This window comes from Ochotona princeps, chromosome 7 (assembly GCF_030435755.1).
Source record: "Ochotona princeps isolate mOchPri1 chromosome 7, mOchPri1.hap1, whole genome shotgun sequence".
NCBI classification, from domain to species: Eukaryota; Metazoa; Chordata; class Mammalia; order Lagomorpha; family Ochotonidae; genus Ochotona; species Ochotona princeps.
In genome coordinates this window covers 60,819,332-60,834,059 of record NC_080838.1, presented here as the reverse complement: position 1 = coordinate 60,834,059, position 14,728 = coordinate 60,819,332, and the positions used below count along the sequence as shown (strand labels likewise).

The window sequence follows — 14,728 nt, the reverse complement described above, 5'->3', positions numbered from 1 at the left end:
ATCTAGATTTCTTTAAAAAATAATAACAACAAATAAATAAACAACACCAGTCTTGTTGAGTGTAAAGCTTCAGAAAAAGTGGTCACATTAAAGGAACTGTCTCAAACCCCAAACTTAGATGCACAGCACTAATACTCCAGCTTCTCAGACATACAACCCCATCCCTGCAAGTTTTTGACTTCTAATTTCCACTCATGTGCCACCCAGAACCCTCCATCTGTCCCAGCCCTGCAGCTTCAGAGTGCCCTGGCAACTGGAACCACACATGCCACTGACATGAGGACTCTGGCAGAGACTGGAGGGATGCATCATATTAGAAGGAATGCTGACTGCAGAAAGAGGCCACAGATGAAAAGTGGACAGCTACTCCACTGATGACAGCACACACATCTGTGCCAAGCAAACATCATTCCCCGAAAACCAAAGTTACGGAAGATTTTATTCATTTCAAATGCTTTGACTCCTTTGAAAAAAAAAACATGCACAGGCCACCTAAGAGTCTCAGGAGGGCACTTAAAAATACGTGGAAAATGTTTATATTGATGCAAAAAACATTCAAAATCCATGCCCTGTTCTTCACAATACATGCATTTTCCATGAACTCTGAAACTCTCTACGAACTTTAGGCCTGGAAGATATCTCCATTCAACGTTTTCTTCCTTCACTCTTTAGAAAGCAGTAAATCAAGTTCTTAATGAAGCACCTACTGGTAAACTCACTGGCTAAATTCATCTGGGGGTGAATTCAGAGTGTATGAAGGTGATTTTCTACTGTAAGAGCTGAAAGCTGAAACTTTCTCAAGCAGCTCACATGAGATATTTGCACTCAGTTCTTTGTTCCCTAGTAGACTGAGGTTTCTCGTGGGGCAGAAACCAATACTGCTGTGGCATCCTCTACCCCTGCACTTAAGGATATAGGAGAGTATTTGATAGTCAAGACAAAGACTGGTTAGTTTGTCTTTAAATAGTTTTATGGCAATTGTTCAGTTGTTTACTATTTTTAAGAATAAAATAGTAGTCCCATGATGGTCTTTCTAAACAGACAATACTATGGTAAATAAAGCAAAGATGAAAATAAAATTAAGTTATTTACCGTCTAAATTATAAAGTAGGCCGAGTAACCATTTGAGGGAGAATCTTGCTTTATTCTGCCTTTTACGCCTCCGGGAAAGCAAAAAAGGAATGTCTCATTGTGTTGAACTTCAAAAGCAGAGATACATTCTGGCCACCTTGGTCATTTCTAGCCATCCGCTTTACTTTCCCTTTCTCAGCTCCCAAATCAGTCACATTATGAAATCACAGTGATATGACAGTCAACAGAATCTATGGTTTGCAATCTAAAAGGGGATTCCTAGCACAAATAAGTAGATTATCACCCTGGAAGCTTTGCTCCCTCTCTAGATATGGGTGTCCCCCAATCATCTTCTTTTTAAACCTGAAGGAATTTTACTTTCTGCCTTTATGTGAGAAAGTAGAGATTGCTCAAATGTCTGAGCGATGGATATGTAAATTAGAGTCATTATATAATAGAAGTGAGGAAACCACAGACTTTATATTAATAGATAAGCTTTAAAATTAACTTCAAACATTTCACCCTGTGTGATTAGTCTTAATTTGGAATTGCTGGCATTATTAATTCTAGTGCCACAGTATGAGCTCTGATTCTCTATGTTTCAACAAAATGCTGCCATTTTTCAAAGGAGCAGAAAAGGGAATTTCTAGACGTAAAAAATGTTTGTTGGGCCCGGCGGCGTGGTCTAGCGGCTAAAGTCCTCGCCTTGAAAGCCCCGGGATCCCATATGGGCGCCGGTTCTAATCCCGGCAGCTCCACTTCCCATCCAGCTCCCTGCTTGTGGCCTGGGAAAGCAGTTGAGGACGGCCCAATGCTTTGGGACACTGCACCCGCGTGGGAGACCCGGAAGAGGTTCCTGGTTCCCGGCATCGGATCGGCGCGCATCGGCCCGTTGCGGCTCACTTGGGGAGTGAATCATCGGACGGAAGATCTTCCTCTCTGTCTCTCCTCCTCTGTGTATATCTGGCTGTAATAAAATGAATAAATCTTTAAAAAAAAAAAAAAAAAATATTTGTTACTTTTAAAGTCTCATAGTTAAATAACATTCTGTATGATAGCTGTAACTCATTCTCAAATGAGATGTCACCATACATCCACACTTCTTTTTTGGGTGGTAAATAAAAACCATTGGAACAGACTTTTGGTTTCAAAATTCCTTATAATTTACATTGAACAGATCCTTTAAAATAACAAAAATAAAAGGCTTTACTTTAAAATTTGTTTTGTTTTGTGTCTACTTTTTTATGATTTACATTTCAGGAAAGTTCTGACTGGGTCTGACAGCATATTAGTTTAAAAAAAAAAAAAATGCTTCACTTTGTTAACAAACAAGACAGCTCAAAACATGCCTGACACTTTCCGGTAACAGAAATGCTCTCTACCTTGACCAGGTGTATGACATGCAGGTAAACACATTTTTTTAAGCCAAAAATCGAGGTGTGAGCCTTTGGTACAGTGGTCAAGACATCTATGCTCCATATGAGAATGCCAGTGCCACTAAGGATTCACATTTTGTATTAACATTCACCATGGGAGATAGCAAGTAATGACTGAGATAGCTGGAATCCACAAAGCCTCCTGGCTTTGGCCTTAACAGATGGGAGTTCTCCGTCTCTTTCAAAGAAAGGGAACAAAATAAAACACATATGGATGGGTGCTGTGGTGTAGCTGTTAAGCCACTCTCTGCAGTGACAGCATCCAACATCAATGTTAGTTTGAGACCCAAGTGCTCTACTTCCAATCCAGCTCCCTCCTAACATGCTTGGGAAAGCAGCAGAAGATGGCTCAAGTCCTTGGAACCCTGCACCACGGGAGAGACCTGGTTCCTGGCTTTGGCTTGATCTAGCAGATGGAAGACCTCTATCTCTCTTTCTCACTGTATCTCTGCCCTTCAATGGAAAGCCAGATATACAGAGAGGAGGAGAGACAGAGAGGAAGATTTTCTATCTGCTGATTCACTCCCCAAGTGGCCACAATGGCTGGAGCTGAGTCAATCTGAAGCCAGGAGCCAGGAACTTCCTCCAGGTCTCCTACATGGGTGCAGGGTCCCAAAGCTTTGGGCCATCCTTTGCTTTCCCAGGCCACAAGCTGGGAGCCAGATGGGAAGCGGGTCCACTGGGACATGAACCAATGCCCATATGGAATCCTGGTGTGCGCAAGGCTAGGGTTTTAGCTGTTAGGCTACCACACTGGGTGCAACAAATAAATATTTTAAAAAATTAAAATAAATATTATAAATAAGAAACCATAAACTATATTCTTATAATCTCTGATTCTTATGGTATTGTAAGTCATAGTTCAATTAAAACGGTATTATCAACATCTCCACAAAATACATTTCAGTATCATCATACTCACACTCAAAGCTAGGTTTTGCATGGGTTAGCAAGATCCTAAAACCAAAAAGAAATCTCTATGCCCAGAGGTCAGGGACTGACATATGCATTTCCACCCTCCAGAAACTTCCATCTCTAATTGGATCTCAAATTGTCTTTGCCCAGGTGAGAAATTCCACTCACCTCAGCTGATTGAGGAGGCATCTTCAGCTTTGTGAGTTTGACTTTGGCAGGCACTTTTAAGTCCGTTTTTTCAAAGGTCTGCTGTCGGTAGTCTTCCGATGGTGGTTTCAGTTCAGGAGACTCACTAGGAGCCTGATCTTGACCATCCATGGGCCGGACATAAGCTGTGGGCTTCTGTTGCATGGCAAAGGTTTTTGAGGGGAGGGAAGTGGGTGGAAATGTCTGAGAAGGTGGTTGGGGAGGGGCTGCCCCAATGCTGGCAACTGCCACCAAGCTGTCTTGAGGGGTCTCTTTTTCATGGACTTTCACCACTGGGTCCTTGGGAGATTTGGCCAGGCAGTAGCCTTTACTGTTGTTACTACTATGAACCTTGCTACTTCCTTGTGTCCTGAGAAGACTCTGCTGGTTGGAATGTAGAGGTGACAAAGGGGCTACCGGGGAAGGCAAAGAGATTAAAGGAGAAAGCTCCCTCCCTGCAGCCGAGGCCATCATCAAAGCACAATGTTCTCCAGCAACCCTATGGTCCCCTTTTCTGTGATGACTGGAGCTATACCCTTCCTGACCAGGGTGATCCCGGATCAGGTGCTGATTTTCCAGCAGGCAAAAACTTCTGTCATGGATGCTTGACATTGGTTCCATTCTTGGCTGTGCCATCTTTGGGTTGTGACTGCTGTTACCAACAGGAAGTGGTCCAGAGGCGGAAGTGTGACTGGGCTGGTGGTGAACAATACTGTGGAAGGAGTTAGATGGAACGCTGCTCCCCTTGTCAGGAAATAAAGGATGTTTCAACTTTTCAAACCTATTCTGAGAAGCATCCAAGTGCTGAGAATGGGACTTACTACTAAGGAATTCCTGCATTTCTTCATAGTCTCCTAACATGTTCTGTATTCGACTAGAAAGCTCATCACCTTTTGCTGTCTGGAAAGAAAAGAAAGGACAGCAGAGTTAGACACTGGAAAAAAGAATCTAAGGACAGCAATCATTTTAAAAACTATTTTACATGAACCATTAAAGAAAAAGCTCTAGGGGTCAACACTGTAGGGTAGCAGGTTAAGCCACTGCCTTTGGTGCGAGCATTCAATATGAGTGCCATCTAAAGTTCTGGCAGCTCCGCTTCCAATCCATTTCCCTGCTAATGTGTCTAGAAAAGCAGGTGAGCAAAGCCCTAGAACTTGGGCTCCTGCACCCATGGGAAGACCCAACAAAGCTGCTGGCGTTGGATTGGCCCAATTACGGCCGTTGTGGCTGTCTGGGGATGGAACAACCCTGCCTCTCCCCTTGTATCTCTCTTTTTCAAGTAAGTAAATCTGAAAAAGAAAAAAAAAAGAAAGAAAAGAAAAAACCCTTTTGTTTTAACTGAGTTCCCCTCCTGAGAAGCCTTTGGTGGACACATATTACTGATTAGACAAGGAAAACGTTGCAAAAGAAAGCCACAACGTTTGACAATTCTACAAGAATGAAGAATTTTCATATCTTGCTTTCAAAAACACTCTAAGTTATTTTCACAACTAGGACCCTCATTCCAACAAAGTTAAAATAGACAGTTGCATCATACACAGGGTTCACTTCTGTGATAAATCGGACTTTCACCTTCTAGCCTACAGTAAATACCTTATAGGGCTCTCCAAAAAGGGGAATCTTTTCCGGAAGTGCCTCTTTATCTTGGTGAACTTCCTGATTGCGCCTCTCCTTTTCTCTAATTCGAAGCAGGTTTCTGTCTTCATTGTACAAGCTGTTTCAGATGCCACAAAAGAACAAAAATGATAAACCTTATCAGAATCCACATTCCACAACATATGGAGGCAAGAGTGGGTCTGGAGAGAAGAGATGGCAAAGGAAGCCGAAGTCCCTGAACTGCCCTGGCCTGAGGCTGTGGTTCATGGGCTAAGACTTCCCAAGTCCAAGTTCTGGCACTAAAATCACTCACTCTGGGCTACAATTTCCATCTTGGTTCAGGACTGACTGCAAATGGAACAGTCTTTCACAGGCAGTAGTGGAACAGAGACAGAGCTAATCATATTTTTACATTCAGCTTGAAAACTACGGGGTACAGGTAGAAGCTTTTCATCTGGAGGACTCAGCAGGATGTGAGCTTTAAAGAGGCTGTTTTCCTGGATCAGCACTGTACATTTTTAAAGATTGAAATCAAAAGGTTTATTTCATAATTAAAAGATTACCAGGCACCCAAAACAGTATTTACTTTATTCTGTGCCTACACTATGAGAGTGTCTTGGCATGTAAACCCGAAAAGATGATTTCGTCATTTCACATCTCAGTATTGGATAAATCCAATTTTCAATGTCAGTTCTACTTACTGAAAATGTCTGATTGCCCTGCTAACAAAACCTTATAAAAATTTACCCCAAATTACCAGCCTTGGCACCAAATGGGTTAAAATGCATACATTGAGAAACAACTCATTAGACATGAAGCCAGAAAGAGGTACAGTTAAAGCTGGACTCAAACCACAAGAGAGCTGACTTCATTATCAGCCAGAGACAGGCCACACCTAGTGACCCTCACGGACAATGTACAGCAAACAACAAACATGCTCCTAGGCAACTACCAATTCTACTTTCCCAATGCCCTCTGAACAAACAAGAACGGGTTCTGTCTAGCAAAGTCTCAAAGAAGGCATCTTCCCCAACCCTTTTTCCTGACTCTATTTTTTCTCATAGCTTTTCACTTCCTCTGACAAGAGCCTACTGCTGTCCCAGCCTTTCCATCTCTGAACTCTCTAATTTACTAACTTGATTTAATGCCCTGGGCTTTAGGTCACTATCCATATTTTAAAATAACAAGCATTTCACGGCATTTTACTATTGCAGAATAAAATCAAATTCCTTGTTTTAGCATTGAAAGTTCCCATTATCTTGTACAGATCTGAACTAGAAATCATGGTTCTGGCCATCTGTAGAACTTCCACATGCATTCTACTCAGTTCTGCATGTTTCCTCAAGCAACTATGGGAAGGGAAGCCCTCTTGTTGTAACATTCACCATTTAGATCATGGGGTCAGTAACTGTTCACAAATGGTGGATACGGCAGTAACTGATTTTAAGAGAACACTTATAAAAATCAAATCAAAATGCATGCTCATGAACATGGTGAAAAGGAAGAGACACTAAATCAGAAACTGCTGTGGTGCCTTCTGTGATACAGTATGACTCTGCATCAACCGTTCTTCTAGGCATGGTAGGAACATAGGTTCTATGGCCACTCAGGAAATCCTTCCAGTTCTTTTATGGTTTAGTCCATCCACTCTTGTCAGTACCAAAAAATACCATTAGAGGGCAAGTAAGAGGATTCATCAAGAAGCAACTTTTTGTTGCCCTCCAACTTATTTTACATACACTTTGCAACAGGTTTGCACGGAAGGATGGGCATAGAGCTATCCACTCCCTAAGGTAAGCTTCAAACTTTCTTTGCCTACCTTCAGGAGTAGGTGGAGTTTGCCCAAGGTGGTAGTTTATCTGGGGACCCCTGCTTTATGATGCTATCAGTTAACAACACTAAGTTCTGCACCTTCACTGCTCACCTCTGGCTCCACTTGACAAGGCAGAATTCTCCCAGTTGTGAATAAACTGCTACCCATGACTCAGGAAAAGAGAACCCCAAAAGCCAAGTTTTTCAGTCCAGGACAGAAAAAGGGGGCTTCCCCTCAGCATCAGACTACTCATGGCCACTCTTCAATTTCCCAACAAATCCACACAACTAATTATCCTTCACTTCACACTGGTCTAAAATTACGACAATATTACTGAATCAATCAGCTCAGTATTTATCAAACTAACCTGAGCATCAGTTTAATATCATTCAAAAGCAGTGAAAACTGCTATAGAACTAACCGTTAGTCAGTTATGTCATTCTTTCCTAAATTCTCAGCACTAACTTCTTACACACCCAATCTAAAATCATGGTGTCTCTCAGAGAAGAGAAAACTCCATTAAGGACTTCGGTTAACTAAGGTTTTGCTGTACCAGCTTAAAAAAATTAACTTCAGGTATAACTAATACTGTCCCAAGTTGAAGACAAACCATGAACGTTTACTCTTCATCACCACTTTGCCAGCAAAATGAAAGTAGTGAGCTTCCATGAGAAATCACAAAGATTACTGGAAGAGTTGTTGAGAGACTCAGTCCCCCACACTTGGTATGGGACCAACTCTCTTGGACATCCAGGACCAAGGCTCTAAGCAGGCAGAAGAAGGTGAAAGGGGCAGAAAGTTCACAGAAATGCACAGGGTGGGCCATGAACTTTAGCTTCAACTTATCACTCTTTGTCCTTGCACCTAACAGCTTGACTTAGCCTTTATTTATTTCCACTTAGCAATGGCTTAGAGAATGGTTTGGTAAAGGTTCCAAAAATCTGTCAGAAATTTTTCTTAGTCCATTTTGAATGCAGAAGAAAAGAACATTTAAAAATTGAAAGTACAAAACACAACAAAAAAATAAAGAAAAAATAATAAAAATTGAAAGTACAATTCATAACATGAGTGATCGTTTGTTTAGACTATGCATGTCACTGTTTTCAAACCAAGGTATGAGCAAGGAGTCTAGGTGGAAGAACTTTTAAATGAAGGGATTTTAGGAAATGGTAAATGTCCTCTCTGATTTACAGACTTTGTAATTATCTTTGAATAATTACAAGTTAACTATCACGTAACGGTACCCATTTTTTTCCCTCTGTATAAATGAAAAACTCATCTTTGCACTCACAAATATGTAAGAAAACTCCATCTCAAAATATAAACATAGTCAGATGTTCTTATTGATCCATGCAGAATTTTTTTTTTTCAGGCAGTGAGGTGCAGCTCATTAAAAAAATTCCTGATAAATGTGCATAGTGGAAAAAGCTATGCAAATATTTCAATTTTTTTGGTTACACGTGTTTTAACTCTATTCTTCCACAGACTCTTTGCACTTCCCTCCTAGAAGCACTCCTAAGTTCATTCTTACATAACACTCTGCACTAGGCCAGACGCTGCCTAACGTGAGTAGGCCTCAAAACCTCCTGGCCAACAACGTAAAACACACCACAGTCAGATTAGAGAGCCTGATTTTCAAAGCAGCTCGAAAGGCTTACCAGCCATGGAGAGGCCCCACTTGGTACTGATTCATCAGCACACATTTAGGCACATGATCAGATTTGTCTCCTGCCTCTAATTTTTCTGAAACGTTATTTTATGTATTTATTTGAAAGATTTACCCACAGAGAAAAATATCCTCCATTCACTGATTTGCTCCTCAAATGACCACAACTGGGGCAGGCCAAAGCCAGGAGCCAGGAGCTTTTTCCAGGTGCCCCACTTGGTGACAGGGGCCTAAGCACTTGGGCCATCTTTCTCCAGTTTCTCAGGCACGTTGTTGGGAGCTGGATTGACAATAGAACAGCAAAGACTCGAACAGAAGATGGCAGCAACTTAACTAGCTGTACAATGCCAGCCCCTGCTAATTTTCTCAACTACCTGTGAGAGTGGGATTATCAGCCCCATTTTTCTAGTAATAACAGTAAGCCTCTGAGAAGGACTTGCTATTCAGTGATAGATGTAAAAATTCAAATGTCTAGAAACACTGCTTGTTTTCAATCCTGTGTTAAACAGGAATATGTTGACAAATACAATGTACTAACTAAAGTGTACCAACACTTTTTTTTTGTCTGGTCACTCATAATTTCTCAGTCTCAAAAAAAGGTTCATGTCATCACTTCAGATAGTTTATTCCTGCTACAAGAGCAATCTCCAAATCACAAAATATGTTGGGTTAAATCTACTATCACACACTTGTCCTTTAAGAACCCTCTGAAAAAGGGATGGCAAAGAGTACAAAGTTACTCTTTAAGGAATAAAAACTATGCTACAATTTCTATCTTAGAGTCTTTTAAAATTTATTCAGCCAGAGGCGAGCCGAGGGCTGCGGGAGAGGACGTCTAGCTCGGATCCCGAACCCAGTCCGCCATGTGCCCATGGCTCATGGCGGGCTGGGCCCGGACATGCCTGGGTGCGGCCTGCTTCCTTCTGGGGTGAGTACGCCGAGGGGGGAGGCCTCCGTGACTGGGCATGTCCGGGACCCACCCAACACCCTCATTGGGTGGTGGGTGAACGGGATTGGGGAGGGGCGCAACCTCGGGCCTGCAGGATTTAACTTCCGGCTGCCAGAGGCGAGCCGAGGGCTGCGGGAGAGGACGTCTAGCTCGGATCCCGAACCCAGTCCGCCATGTGCCCATGGCTCATGGCGGGCTGGGCCCGGACATGCCTGGGTGCGGCCTGCTTCCTTCTGGGGTGAGTACGCCGAGGGGGGAGGCCTCCGTGACTGGGCATGTCCGGGACCCACCCAACACCCTCATTGGGTGGTGGGTGAACGGGATTGGGGAGGGGCGCAACCTCGGGCCTGCAGGATTTAACTTCCGGCTGCCAGAGGCGAGCCGAGGGCTGCGGGAGAGGACGTCTAGCTCGGATCCCGAACCCAGTCCGCCATGTGCCCATGGCTCATGGCGGGCTGGGCCCGGACATGCCTGGGTGCGGCCTGCTTCCTTCTGGGGTGAGTACGCCGAGGGGGGAGGCCTCCGTGACTGGGCATGTCCGGGACCCACCCAACACCCTCATTGGGTGGTGGGTGAACGGGATTGGGGAGGGGCGCAACCTCGGGCCTGCAGGATTTAACTTCCGGCTGCCAGAGGCGAGCCGAGGGCTGCGGGAGAGGACGTCTAGCTCGGATCCCGAACCCAGTCCGCCATGTGCCCATGGCTCATGGCGGGCTGGGCCCGGACATGCCTGGGTGCGGCCTGCTTCCTTCTGGGGTGAGTACGCCGAGGGGGGAGGCCTCCGTGACTGGGCATGTCCGGGACCCACCCAACACCCTCATTGGGTGGTGGGTGAACAGGATTGGGGAGGGGCGCAACCTCGGGCCTGCAGGATTTAACTTCCGGCTGCCAGAGGTGAGCCGAGGGCTGCGGGAGAGGACGTCTAGCTCGGATCCCGAACCCAGTCCGCCATGTGCCCATGGCTCATGGCGGGCTGGGCCCGGACATGCCTGGGTGCGGCCTGCTTCCTTCTGGGGTGAGTACGCCGAGGGGGGAGGCCTCCGTGACTGGGCATGTCCGGGACCCACCCAACACCCTCATTGGGTGGTGGGTGAACGGGATTGGGGAGGGGCGCAACCTCGGGCCTGCAGGATTTAACTTCCGGCTGCCAGAGGCGAGCCGAGGGCTGCGGGAGAGGACGTCTAGCTCGGATCCCGAACCCAGTCCGCCATGTGCCCATGGCTCATGGCGGGCTGGGCCCGGACATGCCTGGGTGCGGCCTGCTTCCTTCTGGGGTGAGTACGCCGAGGGGGGAGGCCTCCGTGACTGGGCATGTCCGGGACCCACCCAACACCCTCATTGGGTGGTGGGTGAACGGGATTGGGGAGGGGCGCAACCTCGGGCCTGCAGGATTTAACTTCCGGCTGCCAGAGGTGAGCCGAGGGCTGCGGGAGAGGACGTCTAGCTCGGATCCCGAACCCAGTCCGCCATGTGCCCATGGCTCATGGCGGGCTGGGCCAGGGCGGCCAGTGCGCCATTTGGCGACAGGCTGTGCCTACTGGCCGCCCGGCTGGGGAGCTCTGGGGTATTGGACATCTGAATCGCTGCTGAGATAGCTCTAGAGTGACCCCACTGTTTCTGGGATCTGAGTCAATCCTAAAGATTCCCAATGCCAGTAACTCTTCCTTTGAAGAACTTCCAATCCCTTAACAATGCTGAGCTTTGAACACCTATCAAGTAAAAGATAAGCTCCGGCTTGTGTAGCAGGCTGGCACCTAATGGTCCTCAGAGCAACCGCGTGCAGGTGCGTGATTTACAGCTAGGAACGGTCCCAATCTGGGAAGCCACAGCTGAGATGAGGTTCCCACCAAGGGGTGTATGTGCTGGAATGGGGGCTGCGTTCTATCTAGGAAACAGTTGCAGTCACCCGAGGCACTAGTGTGGGCTGGGATTGGATGCACCAGGCCGGTTCAGATCCCAGCACCATCTGGTGTTATGGAGAAACAGGGTAGATGTGGGACTGACTAGGCTGGGTCTCAATCCCCTTCTGAGCCATGTGTGAGCTGTATGTGGGTATGGACGAGCCATGGCTGGGCTGAAACATCCAACAACAAGAGTCAGAATGGGGTGAAAGCCAGCCAGGAAAAGCCACTGTTCCTGCTAGGACAGGAGGTGAACTGAGTAGGGTTGGCTCAAGAACCCCCTCGCAAGCGCAAAATCTGGCATTGGGAGGGGTTCTGATGGAGGAGCCTGGGCAACTCCTCTGGCAGGACACAGTCCCTGCAGGTAAGCGCGAGAAGCATGATTGGAAACAGCCCAGATAGGCCATGGAAAGTTTCCCACTGGCATGCATTCGGCATGGGTCAGGAGCAGGCCAGGCTGAATCAGTTCATGTCATCCTCTGGCAAATCCGATCACCAGAACAGAGTGTGGAATGGGCCGGGTTTGGTTGCGACAAAACCAGTACACATTCTGGAACGCCAGGGCGTGGTTGCCTGTACTGGATATGAATGCAACACCCATCCAGCACACGTGAGATCCAGGAAGGGAGGGGCAGAGCTGGCGGGGGGTTTAAGGGGCTGGTCCCCTCGCTGGACAACCACTCCCACTGGAGAGTGTTGGCTGGGATAGAGACAGACACGACTAAGCAAGGCTACAACACCTGTGCGCTGCATGTGGACAAGATCAGGGCCACAGCATCAGCTGGCAGAAGCTGGCACTGGGGACTAATTCTGTCGAGTCAAATCACAGGACCACCTAAAGAGTGCATAAACCGGGACAGAGAGACCTGGGAGGGAAAAAGTGGGTTCCCCCTTCTTGGGTCACTATTCCCGTGGGAGGGCATGAAAACTAGGACGGGGGCTGGGATGGCTAGACAGAGGCACTCAACAACATCTGTGAGGGCTGGATGGTTGAGTCGATTAGATAGAACTAAGCTTTAATACCCATTGACAAGTACCAGAGCCAAATGGGATGGGGGACAGACTGGTCTTCTGCTACACAAATTGGCAAACCAGGGTAGGGGGCAGGCTTGGTGGGGGTTATTGTGGGTCGCCCCGACTAGGCTGCAGCTCCCACTGGTTGATGTAAGGGCCGAACCAGACTGGACTGCAACACCCATTGGTTCCAGTGCAACTCGGGACTGAAAACAGAACCAACACAGCAATTGCAACCACCAGCTGATCAGGGTGATGGACTGTGCCGGGCCCTGTGCTTGCTAGAACATACAAGAATCTGGTCTGGGAATACCTCAAAGTATCTTTGGAGATCTCCCCACTTGAACTGCTGGACTCAGAATTCTAACCAAGAAAAGACAGAAGACAGAATAGGACAATCATTCATCTCAGCTACATGTTGGCAGCGAAATATGGGACAAATGGAGACTTCATGATAGACCATATCAATCAGTGGACCACCTCATCGAGCGAAACTGGCAGTGACTCATAACTGGAGAACTATTAACTCCACTTGAGCACATATCTCAGAGCATGCCCCACATATGGGACTTGGGGTGGGCGGGAAACCGGGTGGGGCTTCTCCCTCAATACCCCCTTTTACCTCAGATACATGATGGAAACAATATGGACATAATAGCATTGCCCACCTCCCTATCCCCCTGAACCTTTTTTTTTTTTTTTTTCTTTTCCTTTTCCTTCTCTTTCTTGATTTTCCTTCAACTATAGTTAACTATGTAAAGATTGTCAACAACAATACAATAAAATGGATTATATATTAAAAAAAAAAAAAAAAAAAGAAAAACCTAAAAAAAAAAAACAAAAAAAACAAAAAAAAAAAAACAAAGATTTACCTACTACCTTGAAATACATTCTCTTAAAATAAGCAACATACTGCCATTTTATGTACTGCTGACATGTACACATTGTGAAGGTAATTTTCAAACAAAAATGATAATGGTGAAATTAAACATCCTAGGAATCAATTAACTGGTCAAATTGCAAAAAAAAAAAAAAAAAAAAAAAAAAAAAAATTTATTCAGCCAAGGCCATTGGTCCCACAATAACATCTGGATTCAAAAACCACTTCTAAACTGCTAAGGAACTCTTTCATGTGAATGTCTTTCAAGCACAAGCTATAAGCAAACTTTCATCAAAGCACCCATAATACCCGCAAACTCAGGTTCCACTCCCACACACTTATAGTGGCTGATGTTCCTACAGCCTGTCTCTGCTCAGCCCAGGAGTCACTACTTGGGGGGCAATAGCATCAAGTCCCTATGTGGAAGCGGCTGACAACAGAAAACAAGTTTACATGCTGAAATACCTTTGAAAAACAAAACATAAAATCTTACCGCCCTACAGAAAATCTAAAAATCTGAAAAAATATTTTCTGGGGAAAAAATTTCCAGTAGTCATGCTCTCACTTTCAAATACTACTACGTGACACCTTCCAGGCTCAACACGTGGGTTTTTTGTTTGTTGTTTTCAATTAACTGAACAACTAGAAAGACCAAAGGAAGAAGTCACATGCTTCCACTTCCTGGTGAGAGAGCAGTCACATGTGAAATCTCACCATGCAGCACAGAGACACACAAGCCAACAGAGCTGGGCTGAGCAGCAGATGTTTCAAAGGACAGAGTTCCCTGAGTGAAGCTCTGGAACTCTGTCCTGTGCAAGGATAAGGATACTCCCACTTTCACATAGCTGGTGGAAAAAAAACCTGAGGAGTTCAGAGCTACTTGCTCTTCACTAGAATAGCCATTTAGTCTACCCCATGGTGGTGCCCGTCAGGGCACATTTACTCAAACGTTTCTTCTTACAGGTATGGAACATGTCCTGGATGTGTTAAAATAAAGATTAGTAACAGTGACTCCTTTTCCTCTCTTGCTAGCACTGAAAAATTAAATAGCACATGTGAATGACGGAAAGAGAGTAGCAGACAGATCTAAGCTGGGCTAAAGATTAGGGGCAGCCAGCTGGCTCTGGGATCATCTGGCCTAAGCACCTTCTTCTAGGCTGGAGCCCACTGGCCCTGCTGCTGCTAAACTAGGTTAGTCCATGCAGAGGCCCCAAGTGTCATTCAGTGTTTCCATGGCAACTCCTGGCCCACAGGGCTGGATGAACACAGCTGACTGCCCATTTATCACCCTTGACTAGTCA

At 45.7% G+C, this 14,728-nt stretch overlaps 1 protein-coding gene across 4 annotated transcripts in view; it reads right to left on the bottom strand.

Moving 5' to 3' along the window:
* The window catches only part of AFF1 (ALF transcription elongation factor 1), a 199,330-nt gene that overhangs the window by 84,801 nt on the left and 99,801 nt on the right, over positions 1–14,728 (bottom strand). For 3 of the 4 annotated variants that reach the window (XM_058667084.1, XM_058667083.1, XM_058667085.1), the window contains 2 exons: positions 5,202–5,322; positions 3,591–4,508 (listed from right to left, as the gene is read on the bottom strand). The exons of the other annotated variant lie outside the window; for it this stretch is intronic. In XM_058667084.1, coding sequence (XP_058523067.1) covers positions 3,591–4,508; positions 5,202–5,322 — 1,039 coding nt within the window. The remainder of the gene's footprint in view (positions 1–3,590; positions 4,509–5,201; positions 5,323–14,728) is intronic. 4 annotated transcript variants of the gene reach the window in all.